At 43.4% G+C, this 18,404-nt stretch overlaps 4 protein-coding genes across 8 annotated transcripts in view; 2 read left to right on the top strand and 2 right to left on the bottom strand.

Moving 5' to 3' along the window:
• tmem131 (transmembrane protein 131) overlaps positions 1 to 4,560 on the top strand; it is a 32,850-nt gene extending 28,290 nt beyond the window's left edge. The window contains exons 33-41 of one of the 2 annotated variants that reach the window (XM_041935245.1): positions 242 to 372; positions 484 to 602; positions 685 to 834; positions 922 to 1,072; positions 2,739 to 2,854; positions 2,995 to 3,076; positions 3,164 to 3,267; positions 3,354 to 3,505; positions 3,589 to 4,560. In XM_041935245.1, the coding sequence (XP_041791179.1) occupies positions 242 to 372; positions 484 to 602; positions 685 to 834; positions 922 to 1,072; positions 2,739 to 2,854; positions 2,995 to 3,076; positions 3,164 to 3,267; positions 3,354 to 3,505; positions 3,589 to 3,855 (1,272 nt within the window). In that variant the 3' untranslated portion in view covers positions 3,856 to 4,560. Of the gene's footprint in view, positions 1 to 241; positions 373 to 483; positions 603 to 681; positions 835 to 921; positions 1,073 to 2,738; positions 2,855 to 2,994; positions 3,077 to 3,163; positions 3,268 to 3,353; positions 3,506 to 3,588 lie in introns of both variants that reach the window. The other variant, XM_041935244.1, reaches the window with a different exon arrangement.
• Positions 4,561 to 4,715: 155 nt separating this feature from the next.
• Positions 4,716 to 8,947, bottom strand: si:ch211-201h21.5 (uncharacterized protein LOC555526 homolog). Its single transcript, XM_041935649.1, has 6 exons — positions 8,923 to 8,947; positions 8,103 to 8,291; positions 7,169 to 7,351; positions 6,978 to 7,089; positions 6,769 to 6,905; positions 4,716 to 6,687 (listed from the first exon to the last, which is right to left on the bottom strand). The coding sequence occupies exons 2-6, from the start codon at positions 8,283 to 8,285 to the stop codon at positions 6,322 to 6,324; spliced, it is 981 nt and encodes a 326-aa protein (XP_041791583.1). The 5' UTR covers positions 8,286 to 8,291; positions 8,923 to 8,947; the 3' UTR covers positions 4,716 to 6,321.
• A 272-nt stretch (positions 8,948 to 9,219) lies between these two features.
• On the top strand, positions 9,220 to 14,554 carry LOC121605867 (basic immunoglobulin-like variable motif-containing protein). 4 transcript variants are annotated; one of them, XM_041935980.1, is made up of 10 exons: positions 9,220 to 9,252; positions 9,773 to 10,333; positions 10,494 to 10,623; positions 10,765 to 10,860; positions 10,949 to 11,053; positions 11,143 to 11,237; positions 11,322 to 11,454; positions 11,760 to 11,843; positions 11,927 to 12,023; positions 12,600 to 14,554. In XM_041935980.1, the coding sequence occupies exons 2-10, from the start codon at positions 9,847 to 9,849 to the stop codon at positions 12,900 to 12,902; spliced, it is 1,530 nt and encodes a 509-aa protein (XP_041791914.1). In that variant the 5' UTR covers positions 9,220 to 9,252; positions 9,773 to 9,846; the 3' UTR covers positions 12,903 to 14,554. The 4 variants fall into 4 exon arrangements, with proteins under 4 accessions (XP_041791914.1, XP_041791913.1, XP_041791910.1 ...); XM_041935979.1 differs by having other exon boundaries at positions 9,232 to 9,391; XM_041935977.1 differs by having other exon boundaries at positions 9,233 to 9,372.
• On the bottom strand, positions 14,090 to 17,949 carry zgc:172121 (uncharacterized protein LOC337599 homolog). Its single transcript, XM_041935982.1, has 8 exons — positions 17,681 to 17,949; positions 16,181 to 16,248; positions 15,813 to 15,985; positions 15,623 to 15,726; positions 15,249 to 15,410; positions 14,956 to 15,161; positions 14,778 to 14,857; positions 14,090 to 14,706 (listed from the first exon to the last, which is right to left on the bottom strand). The coding sequence occupies exons 1-8, from the start codon at positions 17,783 to 17,785 to the stop codon at positions 14,618 to 14,620; spliced, it is 987 nt and encodes a 328-aa protein (XP_041791916.1). The 5' UTR covers positions 17,786 to 17,949; the 3' UTR covers positions 14,090 to 14,617.
• Between the last annotated feature and the right edge of the window lie 455 nt (positions 17,950 to 18,404).

Consider the following 18,404-nt stretch of genomic DNA (forward strand, 5'->3'; position numbering starts at 1 on the left):
TGTCTTTGCTCTGTTTTCAGTTGAGAAGATCTATGTTGTACACGTCGTCCAAACTTTTTTTGTGGAGTTGCAGCTTTGATAAACCGGAAAAACTTGCTTCTTGAGTTGCAAGTCACATCTTGAGACTCAGACTTGATTTGGTTCTAAGGACTTAAAAACAGCTGTCGCGTACTATTACAGAACTGACATCACGATACTGTAAGCGTGCTGTTGTTATACCTTTTCCTGTCGTTTCTTCCAGGAACCAGTGACAAAGAAAGGAAGGACAGTAACCACAGGAAAAGTGAAAGAAGAACCTTCAAATTTCCTAATCAAACCCAAAACCAAGAAACAAGTAACCACAAAGAAAGAGAACCAAGCAGAAAAATCCAGGTGTGCTTAATTTTTGCATTGAATGTCATTTGTTATTAATATTTAATTGCTGGTGGAGACTCTCATCTTTTGTTTGTTGCTTTTTTTATTCACAAATCTTTATTGTGTCAGTTCTCTGGAGCTGCCATATGTAACACCGCTGGAGAACAAACAGCGTAAGAGCTTCACATCCAAAGCTCTCTACCCTCTCACCAACATCCCAAAGACGAGGCCGGTGCAGAAACAGAGACGTGAGTTTCATACATCTTTAAATGTTGTCACTGTGCCCTCTGCTGCGACACCAGAATCTGACTCTGTTTGCTCTGACAGTAGATGGAAAGCTGGAGGAGGGGCGCCCCGCTCTGCTGGCCAAACTGCTGTCCAGCGGCTCAGTGCCGGAGCTGGGCCACAGCAGCAGCTCTGAGGGGGAGAAGGAGTTTGCACCTCCAGAGTGGGATGTACCACTTTCCAAAAACAGCGTCCGTAAGTCAAGATCTGAAACCGTCCCATCATGTACAGTCTGTCAGATACTCTGATGAGATCTGATCGTCTCCTGTTGTCCTCACGCAGAAGCTGATAGTCTTCAGCAGATCTCCCTCCAGACGTTAAACGCAGACCCTTTCCTGAAGAGATCCGTCACAGCCGGGACCTGCTCCCCTCCACCGACCTCCCCCAGCCTGCTGTCCCGAGGCACCTACAGCAGCGTACTCAACAGTAACAGGTATCCAACAGCGCTAACTTTGCTAATAAAACGACGCTGTTTTTGCTCATGTGGTTTGAAATCCTGAAAGCGTCTAAGCATCCAAACACAACATTAAAGAAGACAACCTGCATCATGTAGAAATCAAGTGTCGAATGTCCCAAAACTTTCTCCAGCGAAGCAATTGCTCGTCCTCAGTCTGCAGGAGAGTGACGGCTCCCTGTGTGCAAATATCAAACCAGCAGCCAGAAACCTTCGTCTGGCTTCCAGCAGAGTCCCGTCGACGTCACAAACGTCATTCAGTCATACTTCCTCCAGCTGAGGAGCATTTTGAAAATCAGGTCGTTGCTCTCTCACACTGATCTTTGATCTCTTGAGTTTCATCATTCTGGATAGTTTTATCTTGATTTTCCAAATTAAAAAAACCTTAGAACGCAATGAAAAGTGCTTTGTAGAGTTAATTATAGCTGACATGAACGAAAATTTCTACCACAGTATTTCTTGTTTGTTTTTGCGGTGACTGTATTATATCACAGTATTAAAAGAGGGATACTCCCCTGAAAACATGAGTCTACCTCTTTTCCCTATATTAGCATTGTAAGGGAACATATCTTAAGAAAAAATGAGTTTATTGGCTTTAAAAAGGAATAAAAATGAGGTGTAGGCCTCCATGTGTTTTGGAAGGAGTAACCTGCCCCCCATGATGTAGGTTCATCAGCGAATGATTCATTCTCAGTGTGAGAGAAGGCGTCTCACAGCATTTATTTAGCAGAAAAACCAAAGTGTATAATAAACATACAACAGTCAGTGTACCGTGGGGCATGTCTATCAATACATTTACATACTGCAGCGATGGACACACATGCTGATGCAGCACACAGCAGAGGGGGCTTTCCTTTAACAACACAACCAGCTGAGCTTGTGTTGCAGTAGGAAGGGTGGCGCTAACGTTAGCTCAGGCTATGTGTGACAGAAACAGAAACATTTCCCCGCATCCAACCTACAACTTATTAGTTATTTGTCATTTTAACTGGCTTCAAATGAGGCTCAACACTCACACTTTCTCTTGACGGTCTCCAGTGTGTGGGCTACACTAGATGCTACTAGCCATATTAGCCACGAAACACGCTAACGCAAAATTCAACAAGCTAACCAGTAAAATAAACGGTAAAGCAACATGATAATGGCAAAACCTACAAATTCTGAGTCTGAAGTCGGTATTGATGCGTTCTTGAGCTTCAATATGAATCCTGCTTTGTATTGGCCTTCAAAGGAGTATGAAATAAAATGGTTAACCCACACACAGCGGATAGTTGGAGTAGATTAAGACTTTTTCGTTGGTTCTTACGCTAACAACAGAGAGACTGTCGTGCATTGTTCGTACCATGACCTTCCACCAGTGTCACCTTATGGTGAGGAATTTACTCGTCAGTGGGTGTAACTCCAGTTAGTGCGTAGCGTCTACCTGCAAGTGATGCCAGTAAATCACAGAATTTTTAGTATGCTAAACGTTTATTTTGTTAATGACTGTATTGCAAAATCCATGTAGAGGCAAAACACCAGTGTAAAAACCGGTTTCCAATTATAGCATCGTTAAAACACAGCATGCTATATTAGTACACTGTATTTTTGTTTTTTAACTAAAATTAATCCAGATTCTTGGTGAATTTCTCTCTCATTTTTGCAGTGAGGGAAATCAAAAGAAGGCCCCAGGAAATAAACTGTCTGCAGCCACTCCGCTCCCGGGCAAAAACGGGAATCCCACGTTTGCTGCTGTAGCTGCAGGTTATGATAAAAGCCCAGGTAAATATGTACCAATGAGCGAACACTGCATCAATAATTGATCAATTGTACAATGAAAAAATGAGTGGGTTGGGCAAAGTCATTCCAACAGGACGGTGGTTTGTTAACGAGAGAACGATAACGTTTTATGTGCTCATCAGGTGGCTCTGGACCAGGTAAAAGTGACAACCAAGGCAAGAGCCTGGCACACATGACATCAGTGGAGAGCGACAGCTCTGACAGGTAACGTGAGAATGAAAATAAGCAGAATTTATGACATCAGGATACAATCCTGCTGGAATATCCTGTTTATGCTGTCCTCTCCCATAGCTCTGGATTATGGAGTCCCATTGACACAGCCAGCAGTCCAAACTTCCATTCTGCCAACTCCTTCTCTGCGTTCGGACCCAACAACTCCTTCAACCTGACAGGAGGTAAGATGTGTTGCTCACAAGCGTATGAATAAACAGGAGGATGGAGAGTAACACAGCAGTATAGTAAGAGTGTGTCTCGCTTTTAGTTTTCAGTGGAATGAATCTCCCCAAGTCATCTGAGACTCAGCAAAGCTGGCCTGAGTTCACCCCTGTACCCTCCTCCATCTGGGACATACCAAGCAGTGACTCTCTGCACTCCTGGCCCAGCAGCTCCGGCTCACCGACTGCCCCAACTGCAGTAAGATCCACTCTTTAGCCCACAGATGGTCCTCCTGCTCACGGTACTATTGTGAAGCTTTCGCTCTCTCTTTTTTTAAATAGTCACTCCTGGGAAACGCCCGCAATCCCTGGTCTGCAACCACGCCCTTCGGGAGCTCCATTTGGTCAACAAGCGCAGATTCGGCCTTACACCCTTACTCTCCAACGACCAGCTCAGCGACTCTGACCGATCTAGTCAGCAGTCCTGCCCCGTCGCCGCCAGCCGCCACCGAGATGAGTCGCACCTACAACCCCTGGAGCATGTGGCGGCCCACGCTGAGCAGGCGCAGCTCCGAGCCCTGGCCCAGCTCCTCCGACAACGTTAATTAACCAGCGCGTGACTGCACCGAACAGAAGCGCGTCATGGAGTTTCAATTTCTTTCACAATCAGAGAATCCCAACAGAAAGCAATGTTACCTGAAGTGTAATGCGTTCGGTAGCCCGGTGCTGTAGGTTACCAGCCCCGCAGTTTAGTTCTCTGCAGCTTTTTATTCATGGGGGCAAACATGCTAACTTTTTATTTGGATTTGTTTTACCAGGCGCCCCTAAATTACAGACGTCGCTCATGGTATGCTGCTGCCAGCACGGACAGTTTGCTGTAATAGAAAGGCTGGTAATCTGGTAATGCTGCACTCCTTCTCGACTCTGGCACGTGGCACAGAATCCCTCAAGTTCAGTATTAATGTTGGAACAGACATCTCGTTTGAAGCCATGTGTTTTCACAGTCATTTTGGTTCTTATTGGTTTCTTATAAATTTGGTTTTAAGAGTCAAATTTGCATTTATATGATTGCACTAGGCTTTTATTTTGGCAGCAGGAATCTTTGTTAATCTGAAACGTGACTCTTCAGAACAAGAACAGCCCAAAAACTTGAACGTGAATGTTCGTGTTCCCCGTGTTAAAGCCGGTTCTGCCCTAACAATAACAAAGCCTTCTATGAGGATAAATTGGTCAAGTGATCAAAGAACACTCAAGTTTGAGGTTTGTATTGTACATCACCTCTATTTGTCAGCAAATTAAATAAAGGACTTCAGCAAAAAAATCTGTCTTTCATGTTATTTTATTCTATTTTCCCTGTTGTTGGTCTGCACCAACTCCTGAGCATCATATTTAGCCTCTAAATGCTCCTCTATGACGACCAACGCCTCTGATACTGTGGTTGGGACTGTGTTATCACACCGTGTGTTTAGTTTAGTTTATTTGTTTAGCACAAGTTTATTACAAGTACAAAAACTGTGCAAGGTGGGAACGAAGCCTCAGCAGGCTTGTACAGAGTTCCACACCTGCCCATATCAATCCCATGACATGCAGGCTAAACACTCAGCAAAAAACCAGCAAAAAACAATATAAAAGAAACAACAACAACAACAATACATGTTAAATCCAGGACAGACGCAGCAAGAGCAAGCTACCCACAATCGGGAGGGTTGATAAAATCTGTTAGCGAAGGATGAGTACAGGGATCAGGCGAATAACAGGAATTTCTTCAAATGCTTCTTGAAAGCAGAATGAGAGGTCATCAATCTTAGTGGTGAGCCTAATTCACTCCAGAGCTCAGGACCTCTAAAAGAATTGTTAAATTGGTGTCTTGAAGTGCGTGTATGGGGTAAGAGTAGACTTGTTGCTGTGTCAAGTTTGATATGTGTGTACATGTGAGGTGGGGTTGAACAAATTCTGAAAGGTATCTGGAAGATCTTGTTTCCTGTAAAGAAACTTATGCATGAGTAAGCATGTTTGATAAACATTTACCTTATCAATGGGGAGTACTTTATATTTCTTAAAAAGGGGTGCCGAGGGTGCATATCTATGTGAATGGGATATATATCTGAGATATTTCTTCTATATGACACTTAATTTATTCAGGTATGTAGGATAGGTTGCTGCCCAGACAAAGTTACAGTAATTAATGAATGGGAACAAAAAGCTATAATATAAGGTTAAATAAGCTGAGGAGTGAGTTAAGGGACAAACCTTCCTCAATATACCAAGCATTTTTGCAGATCTCATAGAGACAAGGTCGATATGATTAGACCATTTAAGACCGCTATCTATAATAACTCCTGGGAATTTAGTATGCTGAACCAATTCAATTTGAGTATAACTGATAAAGATTTTAGCAAATTCTATAGGATAACGTTTATTAATTTTACAAAAATCATGAAGTTACGTTTTTAAATGTCATGTCCTGTGTCCGTTGGGAGCGTTGGTTGGACACGTCCTCAGATATTGACGAGGGGCAATATAGGGATGGTAGCAGATCCCTTTTCCTAAAAAGAAAGCAGAGGATGACGGCCAGCCGCTCTGCCGAACTGACCAAACCCGCTGTGCATGCTGCGTGGCGCTTCTCATCGATTTCTTGTGTCGGCTGAATGAGAGAAACACTCACCGCTGTCAAGACGTGCTTGATTTAGAGGCTTTACATACCGTCTACAATGACCCCACTTCACTTTTTCTGCCATGATCTCAGAAATAAGTGAGTGAAATGAGTTCCCTGGCGTTCCTCTAGTGACACACGTAGTGCATTGTCCTTTTAGTGTGTTTTTCATTTAATTGTGTCCCAGTAAATGCAAACATAAAAAAGGACATAATCAGTAAAGTCTGCAGCCATGACTCACGTCTTTGCTGCTGGTTATGACAAAAATCCAGGTCAATACATATAACAATCAATATTTGATTAAATATATCAAAGCATGTGAGAATAAATTGGTCAAAGAAACAGTTATTTAATTCAATGTATTCCAAAAATGATTAGATTCAGGCTGGCACAGTCTCATTTTCCTCCTTCCCCAGATAAGATTACTTCTTTAAAGGTTGTCTGACAGACTCCATGAGTAACTGACCGAATTTGGCAACATCACATTTAGTGAAAACAAACACACTGTGGCTCTTCTTCAGCTCATTTGTGCGATCTAGCGCCATCATGCCGCGGCAGATGGACCCCTGCAGCTCCACGCGGACAGGACACTGGATCCTCTCTGTTACCACACTGCTGTCGATACAGGCTGCCATCGCGTAGGCATCGTAAGGGACGAAGCCAGGTCCAAAGTGCACGTCTCTTTTGTTCATCGTGGCCTCTCTGGAGAAGGCCCAGCATTTAGATGTTATCATCTTCATAAAACCTGCAGCAGGTGCGTCCTGATTGATCAGCTCTTCAAAGAACTCCTGCACGAGTGAAATCAGTGACATCAGTTTGAAATGAACATCATGCAGGGATATGTAGTTCTTCACAGGGGTGCATCTTACCCACGTCAGCTTATTTCTGCATGAATATTCCCATGACGCCAGGTATGTAGGGCAGAGAAATTCTTCAAGAACAATATAGGCAGATTCTGGGTCCACTGCAAAGTTAAACTCTGCACATAGCGTGACATTTCCTTTTCCTACAAAGACAAAATCCAGTTATCCAAGCCTGCATGTTTCAAATACAAGCACTAATCATATTACCGCCTTACCTTCCATGTTGCCACCCATAATGTACAGATCTTTGAGCTTTTTGGGGAAAGATGGATCCAGTCTCACAGCCAAGGCCAGATTGGTGAGTGGGCCGAGGGCCACCAGGGAGACCTGTGGAAAGCACGTTTTTACCAGTTCAACACCTGAGAGTATCCACACATGACAGGCAGAGCACAGACAGGTGTCTCACCTGGTTCTGCTTTTCAGTCACCAGCCTAATCATTGCATTGACCGCATGCTCTCTCTGGATCTTCTCCTCCCACTGTGGGTCTTTGTCTTCAATCACATCCCCAAGTCCATCAGTTCCAAAGTGGTCAGTAGCTTGGTTACTGGCTCCAACAAGAGGACCACCAGAACCTCGAAACACTGGAATCTGCAGACAAATGTTCTGCTCAGTGCAGTTTTAACTAGAATTTGATGACAGACACGATAACCTAATATGCTAATAAAATTATTCAGCCCTTGGATGCACTTTTTAAACCTCCATTTGGACTGGATATATTCCTTTAGGGGAGGTGGGTTTTAAAGATGTAAAGATCACCTGCACTGGTTGATGAGTTTTCATCCAAAATGTGTACGTAGGTAACTTTTCACCCTCGTTCTAGTACGAATTACAGCTGCAATTACTTACAGCAAACTCCTGTAGTTTAAATTCTGTCCAGAGCAACGTCCTTCAAGGGGGACCAGAGGGGACCATGACCACCCTCATACAATTGCTGGCCCCCCTACTTGCCGCCTCAAGTAAACAGCCCCCCTTCCTTGCTGTATGTGCAGAATAATCTTAAATGCTGCCACTACCAGCGCATCAGGTAGTACACCTATCGAAATCACAATAACTGCATGATGTTATTGTTCTAATAATTACAGACTATATTTTCATCCTTGTTAGGTTTATTTTAAGTATTATCATGACCAAGCTGCTATCTCAGATGAGTGACCCACATGACACGATGCTGTCCTCACCACAGTGGCCCTTATCTTCATTATAGCACCGTGACATTGTGGGTCACTTATTGCTGGATTTTCCATTTGTTGGAGAACAATTCAGATTGTCCTCACCAGACCGGAAAACAATTACTTATAGTAAGTATAGTCTTATAGTAATTCAAATAAAGTGAACCTACCCCCTCACACTCACAGATGGAGAGCACCCTCAGGACATTCTGGCAAACATTCTCAACAGCTGCGTTCCCAAACACGCACGTAACACCCACAACCTCAATGTTTGGTGCTGCCAAGGCCATCATTATAGCCTGAGCGTCGTCTATGCCGCAGTCTGTGTCGATGATCACCTGCTTCTTTGCCATGGTCGTCTGTAAAAAATTAAAATTTAAACATATTCAGATTCACATTTCCAAAATCACAGTCCCAATAATTAATGCTGTCATTCAAAGGTTGTTTGATTCAGGTAAATCCAGGTATTAATTCCCATTTTTCTTTTTGTTAAAGCTTTTGGAAATGTTTGATATGTTTTATTTATACTGTTTGTTCCTCATTTGTTTTGTATTTAATCTTAATTAGTGGCAACACCTTTTCACTCGCATCAGCAATTAAGACAAACACAACTAAATGGGAAATTTTACAGCTCTGAAGACCTCAAAGCGTCCTCTGCCTGTTTCCAACATGTTAGAAATACAAGCAGCCACTGAGGCTTCAGGAGACCAGCTCATCTGATCACAGGCTGATCTGTCTCACAGCCAAAACAATAATGATACTACGTGCTGAAATGCAAACAAACCAAGAACACACGAGGCACATTTTACAGCATTAAGGAGAAGTAAAAATTCAAGTTGCACAGTTTTGCATTTTATGTCACTCGAGCTTTTTTTTTGAATAAACGTTACTGTAGCAAAACATGAATACTTCAGTTAGAATAGAGTGCAATTATTGTTTTAGCTTTTAAAAGATTAATACTCGGTTATTGGTGAAAATTGACCGATTTACCTTCAGTCTGTGGGGTAAAGTTTGAAGAGTCGCCTCAGTCGCTGTTGTGATGAACTATAGAAACTAGTTCCATTGTTTACTCACAGGGGTTGTAAGCACTGAAAAACTGACATATATTTTTAAAGTAAGCCTCATATAATACATTAAAATGCAGGTTTGAAAGCAAGCGAAAGTTATTTTGTATTTACCTTCATCGTTTACTCAAGTTTTTGTATGTTAATATTTAACATTAGCTTTAATTATTTTTGGACACCCCGCCTGCTACTAAGAATGGTACAGTCCGCTAAACCTGCACAGGAAGTGGATTCGGGTCAGGAGGACGACGTTTTGGTATTATTATCGTTCATTTTGAACATGTCCAAAGCCAATATGCGCCGAGGTTTAGTGATATGTGGCTAGCTTTGTGTTTGCCAGCTGTCAGCCCCGTTTGGTTTTAAGATATTGCACAAGGTATGGTGAAAAAAACAAGGTAACAGCTGGGCGTGTTTACATGTGCTAACTACAATACAGCAGTGATAGCTGTAGCTAGGTGTTCACTTCGACTACAGCGGCTGTACAGGTGAAGTGTTAGTTAATATTTAGTCACCCCACAGATAACTAACGGCGGGTAATAAGAGTCACAGCCGCTTGTTTTCATAATGGGTGAGTTATTATAGGTTAAAGGTGACGTTTGGTGCTGTCTCATGTCGCTGGAAGTTAGAACAATGACATCCAGGGTTACGACTTTGAGGGACGTTGTAAGCCTGTTTGTGTGATCAGATGTTTAGTCCACAATGCTGGCTCCGCATCCCCTCCATCGTGCGTTTATACCTCTGGCGTGTTTTTAAACTGCCTGTCCTTTCATCCCCAGAAAAGACAGCCATCACCTCAGCATCACTGTCAGCCTCAGCCAATTCTGTCGTCCATCCTGTACGTGGCTGTTCAATGCCTAACACATCAGAAGGTCAAGGAGCAAACCTACCTGGACCAGCGGCGGCGTCCGGGCTGCAGAGGCCCACCGATGGGGAGGACGGACGCGGTCTGATCAGCTCCCTCGCCCGGGACGCTGCGAGAGTCAGGAGGGCTTCCAGTGCCGAGCTGCACCTGCCGTGGACCTGCCCGGTCACACACTCCCGTGAGAAGTTCTACACGGTCTGCTCCGATTATGCTCTTCTCAACCAGGCCGCTTCCGTGTACTGTCCCCCAAACGCGGCCAGGGACGTGGTCCCGAACAAGCAGGCGGACGGGCCATCGCTGGCGAAGCCCAAACCCTCAGCTGACATGAGCGCCGGCCAGTCCGGAGGGGCCCACGTGGGATCAGATGGGGACTGTGACATGGTGGAAGTGTCCTCTGGCCACACTAAGCCTATTTTGGCCTGGGAAATTGATACCACAGACTTCAATGCCGTGCTCACTAGAAAAACAAGGACAAGTAAGAAACATCATTATATATAAATGTGTAGAATTTGTCAAAAGGTAAACCGGCTGCTCACTCGTGCACCACATTAATGTTTTCGTTCACTGATCTGCTGTAAGTCTGTTGAATAGTTTCAGTCCCGGCTTAGCGTACATGGACTCGTGCTATGTTTCAGGCAACGTGAAGAAATGCAGCACCAAGAAGATGAAGTCGTCAGACAGACCCAGCCGAAACCTGCAAGACGTCTCTCCTCACGCCTCGCTGGAGGAGATCAAACAGAGGAAAGTGCTGGACCTCCGGAGATGGTAATGCTATATTTAGTGCATCTGTGGTTTTTAAGGAGGGACCCGGTGAAGTGAGCTTTACGTCAGGCTGTAGGAGAACGGCTAGCTCCAAAACATTTCCCATGTAATGCATTTAATTCTGTGGGTCGCTCTCTGCTGCAGGTACTGCATCAGTCGGCCACAGTACAAGACTTCATGTGGAATCTCCTCGTTGGTGTCCTGCTGGAATTTCTTGTACAGCACTCTGGGTGCAGGGAGGTGAGCAGCACGTAATGCCGTCTGTCAGACCTCATGTAAAAATACAGCTGCTGAGAAACTTTAATTGTTAATTTGTTTGCATTGGTAGTCTTCCACCCATCTCTCAGGAGGAGGCCCTGCATATTCTGGGTTTTCAGCCGCCTTTTGAAGAAATCAAGTTCGGTCCCTTCACTGGCAACGCCACATTAATGCGGTACACAAAACTGCTTATGCCGACTTTTTGAATAACCACTTCAGTCCGGGGAATGTTCGCAGCTCAGCAATCTGTGCATTTTCTTACAGGTGGTTCAGACAAATCAACGACAATTTCCGAGTGCGAGGTTGCTCCTACATTCTGTACAAACCACATGGAAAACACAAGACGGCGGGAGAAACAGGCGAGTCCCTCAGCTGTCAAACTCGACCGCATGTCTGCTCATAAAGACATCAAACACGAGTGATGACCTCTCAAATCTTTTCAGCTGAAGGAGCGTTGATGAAACTGACACAAGGGCTGAAGGATGAGTCCATGGCCTACATTTACCACTGCCAGAACCACTACTTCTGCCCAATGGGCTTTGAAGCCACGCCGCTCAAAGCAGCAAAAGCATATAGGTAGGTCACGTCACTGCCGTTTCATTTGATTGTTGTCATTATCAATTAATCTGCATCTTATTTTTTTCAATTAATTCATTAGTTGATGAAGCACCAGAAGTCAGTCCAAGGTGACGTGTGTGAATGTCTCCTTTTGTCCAACTAAAAGCTAAAAATCCAGAGATTACAATTATATATAACAGAGGAAAGCTGAAAATGGTCACCATTTCTGCTTGAAAATGGCTAAAATTATGATTCTATTCTCAAAATAGTTGCTGAATTATCAACAACTTAATCAACTGATCATTATTCTTTTTTGTGCAAAGGGGCCCTTTACCCACGAATGAAATGGAGTACTGGATCGTCATTGGTGAGCCCAGTAGGAAACACCCGGCTATTCACTGTAAAAAGTAAGCTCTGTCTGTGGTCAGTCGCTGCCATCTTCGATCATGTTGTGTAGCTGAGCTGTTGAGCACGGAGCCTCTCTTTCCAGGTGGCTGGACATCGTGACCGACCTCAACACACAAAATCCTGAATACCTGGACATTCGTCACACAGAGAGGGGGATTCAGCGCCGCAAAACCAAAAAGGTGCCCCCGCCTCACATCTGGTCCATCCCCGATTCCCAAAAAGTTGGGATGCTGTGTAAAACAAAACAGGATGTGATAATCTGCTAATCCTTTCTGACATAAAATCAACTGAAAACAGCACAAAGACGATATATTTAATGTCTGAGCTCATCATCTGAATCTGATGCAGCAACATGTTTCAAACAAGTTGGCACAGGAGCAACAAAAGACTGGGAAAGATGTGGAATGCTCCAAAAACACCTGTTTGGATCATTCCACAGGTAAACAGGCTGATTGGTTACAGGTGATAGTGTCATGATTGGGTGTGAAAGGAGCATCCTGGAAAGGCTCAGTGGTTCACAGCGAGGATGGAGCGAGGTTCAACACTTTGTGAACACATGATTGGATAAAGGAGATTAATACATGAGCTCAGGAATAATTGGGAACAGTAACAGGAAACATTTGTAAATGATTGCGTTCTGTTTTCATTTACGTTTAAAGCGTCCCAACTTTATTGGAATCGTTGTTGTATTTAAAATGTTGCTGATGGTGTTGACATTTCTGCGTAACTGAAAGAACGTTCCCTGGCTCTCACAGGTGGGAGGCAACCTGCACTGCATCATGGCCTTCCAGAGGGTGAACTGGCAGAAGCTCGGCCCCTGGGCTCTAAACCTGGAGAACCTGCGTCACGACTTCCATCACTCCGGCTCCGAGCGAGCCCACGGAAGCGTCACGGATGAAATGGAGGAGAGAACGTCATCCAAGCGCCTGGCCTACCTGGGACGCTCACACAGTATGGGAAGTCAGAAAGACACCAACTGGAAACGCCTGTCCAACACTGCAGAGTACAGACAGAGGAGCTCCCCTGACAGCGATCTGGAAGAAGACATCACAGACTGAAAAGGTTCATTGGGACAAAAGAGGGGGAGTGTTCAATAACAGACATTACAGTACGGTACAGTAGCTCTGAGATACATTTTAAATGGATACGTCTGGTGTTATTCTGTATTTTACTGCCAACAAATCCCATAAAAAGACCAAACCCAACAATGTGTTAGTCTTTAAATACTTTCTGGCTTCCTAACACTCTGAGGCACTCAGTCCAAAGCTGATTTGTCACCACTGAAGATGAAAATCTTTGAATATGGAGTTTAATTTTAAAACCAGCAATAACTGATTTGGCCACATGAGGGCAGCAGAGACAGGCTGTGACCACAGCATCTACAGTTGATAAGGTGAACTTGTTAGCAAACAGTTGCTCATTCTCACATCCAGTAATTATAGAGCATAGTTTTTAGCAAATGTTCGAACAGAAATAAATGGGACATTTATTGGGGACTATTTTATTTGTGGCAGCAGCACGTTCAGCACGGGATTAACTGAAGCTGAGCTACAGTCCTCATGTTCATGATGAATGAATCCAGTGTGGCTCACTAAGTCAGGCTTTGGAGGCACAGACACTCACTTCATAGTTGTCTTTTCATGAGATTTGTTGACACAATAAGAAAACTAGAATATCACCAAGCCTGTATTTTAATATTGGTGAATGTTTTGTAAGACTGTCAGATGTTGATTCAACTCAGTCATTTTTGGGGCCATATTGTTGTTTAATGCTTTTAATCAAGTTAAAGTCAGCGTTGGTGACGGTTAGCCTACTGAAACATTTTCGTTTCTGTCCTCTAGCAGTGTTTAACAATGACACACCAACAACTAGTTTAAAGCAGTAACGACGGCAGCTACACAAATGAGCCACATTAAATGACCATTTAGCCGTGTGTGGCGGTCAACAGAGGACACAGCGTATTAAGGCAGGAAACTTATATTTTGCTAATGCTAATGCATCAGTTGCGAACAAGGGTCAAGTATGCATCATGGTGACGTGTGACAAACACAGAAACACACATATGAAGAAGAACAGTGGACCTCACAGGGCATTTTCTCAACAGCTCGTCAACCCACGGCCTCAAAAATGAACTTTTTTAAAAAACTGGATTGCAACACGAGCTTCATTGAGCGCTTCATGGCCACTGTACTGTAAGGTGTTTCTGTTATTTTGTCCATCCCTGTGTTATACTAAAAGACGGAGATTAGCTGTTCACACTACAGGATCATTTTTATTTCATCCTACTACAAATCATATACACATTTCATGACATCAACACATTTGCTGTAAATTCTGTTCAAAGGGGACACTCTTCCCATAATTCAGTGTACAGGTAAGTGGGCTTGTTTTGCGCCTGACGTGCAGTGGTTAGTTCAGTGGACGTGTCCCGTTCAAGTGTCGTGAAAGCAGCTGACATGTTGTTGTGCTTTGTGAAACCTACAGTGAGACTGTCGCTGTGCAGAAGTGATGGTTGAACCCCTCAGTCCCTCCAGCTCCTTCAACATGTGAAACTAGAGAAAGTGAAGACTGCATGGTTCATTTTCACCTTCGTGTACGGCCACGATTTGTTCCCCGCACCTTCGCTATTTTGTCTTTGGCCCATCACAAGTGTCACGTGTCATTTGATGTAGTGGTTTATTTATTTATTTTACAATAAATTAAGGTTTTTTCTAAACTCTTGGAGCAGAAACATTTCTTCCCAACGATCAGCAGGTTTGCATTTTCAGCGCAGTCACACCGCAGAGGCCGAAGACGCGCTGCTTCCTTTTAACTGTCGGCGTAACTCGGCGATGTGGGCGGGACCGATGCGGCAGCAGCCTCCTGGTGGACAAAGAGACCCATCAGAGAAAATACAGGACAAACAGAACAGAAGAGAAAACAGTTCACTTTACCTATCAAGGCAGCACCTTGCTTCATCCATGTGCGACTGAGTTCAGGTATTAATGCTGATGCTTTCCCTGATGTGAGCCACCTTTGTAGGAAAAAAGAAAACCAGAGTTCAGCAAACCTTTAAAGCGAGGTTTGACATGTTGTGCGAGTCGAAGTGTGGACACACTATTAAAAACTCACCCCTGCTCGGTGTCCCACTCCTCTCCGCTGTTGGGGTACACCACCCAGCTCATGTCTGGGCTCAGCAGGGACCCGGCAGAGTCCAGCAGCGGCTCCACCAGCGCTGGTGAGCAGCAGTTGACTCCCACGGCGACCAGCTGCGAGGACCTATTAGCAGTCTTCACTGCGTCGGTGAACAGGCTGCCATCTGATACACGCCTCCCATCCTGACAGCGTCGTCCAACAAAGCGTGAGTCATTTTGATTGTGAGCATTGAATCGACACTGGTTACACTGTTCAGCGGCAGCGCCTACCTGACAGGAGAAGGACAGCCAGGCTTTAGAGTTGGGGAACTCTCGGAGCAGCTCAACCAGAGCTTCGGCCTCTTTGATGCTGGGGATCGTCTCAAAAGCGACGAGATCAGCTCCTGCTGCTGTTAGGCAGTCAACCTGTGGCCGATGCCAAACTTTAAGCTCCTAGAAGAGAAAAAAAGACCACTTCAGTCACTTCATATCTATGAATGGAACATCTCAAACACACAGAGACGGGCCGGAGCCAACACTGAACGAGTTTAAACCAGTACGTTTAAAATAAGTCAACGTTATCATGTTTGTTTCTTTTCTGTCCGTCACACAACATGCATACTGATATCTGATGTAAGCAGCAGGAGCAGCTGAGAGCCACTCACTTCCACACTCATCTCCTCTGCATAAGCTCCGGTGTACTCGGAGCCGTCGTGCAGAAAGGCCCCGTATGGTCCGACAGAGCCTGCCACCAAAGGACGTCTCGGCCCTGGAGAGGTGAATGAACCAAGCGCAGTGAAGCAGCATCACAGTTTACAGAGACGTCTGTGAATAAGAGAGCGCTTCTGTTTGTACCTGCTGGACGACCCTCAGAGGCGAACCTCTCCACCGTCTCTTTGGACAGTTGAACTCCAGACATCAGCAGCTCTCTGGCGCGTTCAGAGCTCACGTCCAGGTGATTGACGAACCCTGTAACACTGGCCTGGTATGTAGCTGTTGTGATAACATCAGCACCACTGAGGAGAAACCTGTCGATACATCACATCAAGAACTTGTCTTATCATCTCTGAGCATCAGAAGCTGGAAACAGACGACTTTCAGCCCTGTTGCTTGAAAAATGACAAACAATTATTTAATTACTATGAAAACAGTTGCTGCTTAATTTTTCTCTCAACTGATTAATTGACTAATCTTTGCAGCTCTAATACTTTGGATGGACTTACCTGTAATGAGCATTTCTTATGGCCTGGGGATCAGTATGCAAAAGTCTGGCACTCCACAAAGGATCACCCTAAGTGTGTGAGACACAAACACACACACAGTTCAGCTCTAGCTTCTTAAAATCTGGACGTGTTTTGGCTGAGAGACAAATATTCATCCCAGTTTTCTCTCAGCTGTACAAAATGATTAGTTGACACATTATTTTCTTTATATGTGAACAACCTTTGATTGAATATTCATTTGCATAATGTTGCTTCCAAAACATTCATGAATAAATGAGGCGACTAAAATGCAACAGGGCCAATGGCGCCACTTAGTGGTAAGGTAATGTTACTACCTGCATTCACATGAAGCTCCTTCCCTTCTCCAGTGGTGGAAAGTACTGTACTTATGTACAGTTCTGAACTACTTCTACTGCACTTGAGCATTTTAATCCACACTAATTAATACTTTTACTCCACTACATTTAGCTGGCAGCTGTACCTGCCTGGCTTTATTACAATATCTCTTGCCACTAGAGTGGTGTTTTTTGGTTGTACTATTATTATTTTGTTTTTGTTAGTTTGTATGGTGTTATTTTTAGGGTATTGTTGGGTAACATCTATTTTTTGTTATGTTCTCACACTTTCGGTCTGTTATGTGTTTATGTACTCTGCAATACAGAGGACAAAAAACATAGAATGTAAATGTATATAAAACTATAAAGCATTGTTAAACCACCAACAACAAATACAATGAGCAGTTAGCTTTACTGCAGTCACCTACAACAGTGAAATGCAGGTAATGTGTTACTGCATCACTATTCATAAATGATATTTTGAAGTTTAAAATGCAGGACTTTTATCTATAACAGAGTATATTTAAATTATGATATTGTTACTTTTACTTTACTTAAGTTAATTTTTTTCCAACACTGCTGTTACCATTGTTCATTTCACAATATTATTATCAAACCACAAATTAAAAGTCATGTTTTCCCTTTTTTAATCAACTGCCAACCACTGTCCTTGATTGTTTAAATAAAAACACAGCTCTTACACCTCTGCTAAGTATACAGAGGCCAAATTACTGTGTGTAAATTTGTGCAACTATTACTTCCAATTTCTTATAACCCAATATCAAACACTGCAAAAGTCAAAAGTCAATTAGTCTAAGTTAGTTGCAGCGTTTTTCATAAAAGCACACACAAATAAAAAAATACAATACAGAGTTGGGAAAGACTTTAGTCATTTTGTAAACTAAACTGTAAAAGCCCAGTTACCTTTAAACAAAGTCCCCAAGTCCAACTTCAAAATAAAGTATATGATGCTACATATGAGTCACGTGGTTAGGATGTAGCTACAGTATATCAGTTCTTATTCAACGAAATGAATTATTACACACATAACATTACACACAAACAATAATTACGTGATAGAAAGCAGATGGTCGTTAACATGGACCTGTGCAGTGAAGCCAACGTGAAAAAGAAGACAGGCGTTGCTTATTTTTGGATGTTTTACCTGTAAATTGGCTCCTTGCGCTTCCAGCTCAGTTGCCAGTCCACCATCCAAAATTAATGGTCCGTTGTCATACATGTAATGTCTCAGGCGAGCAGATGGGCCCATAGAGAAACGCTTCAATTAGAAGTTACGTTCACGTCGAGTTATGTTCAAGACTCACTCTGTTCACTCTAAACACATTCAGCCGGGAGATAAAACTATCCACACACAGCAAACTTAAACGCCTACTGCATAAAATAATGTAGATTACATGAAATACTTAATGGTACTTTTCAGACTGTTGTTGTTCCGGGTAACACAAGAAGTTCAAGAGTTGCGTTTAAAGACGCTCGAAATTTTAAAACTTTGGGGAATTCCGACCAACATGGTACCACTAGCACCATAGGCTGAAGCCAGTGACTGATCTGACAGCCACACAGTGGAGGCTTTGTTTCAGCTGTGTTCGTTTCTAAAGTGCGCTATAAATAAAGTTTACTTGAATGGAATTGAGGCAAAATATCTCCATCACTCCTGGTGGTTGACTGTGGTATAGGTGATAGGAGCCTGACTGATAAAGGCTAAAAATGCCTTCAGTTTTGTAATAAAATAAAAAAATATAATCAATAAACATCAAATAATAAATAATAATGCGTTTTTTACTTCATTTTACTTGAGTGTCCATCTGTCCAGAAAAATTGTGGACCTCTGACAAGCATAGTTGGTGACCCCTGGTTTAGATGATACA

This window comes from Chelmon rostratus, chromosome 4, assembly GCF_017976325.1.
Source record: "Chelmon rostratus isolate fCheRos1 chromosome 4, fCheRos1.pri, whole genome shotgun sequence".
NCBI lineage: Eukaryota > Metazoa > Chordata > Actinopteri > Chaetodontiformes > Chaetodontidae > Chelmon > Chelmon rostratus.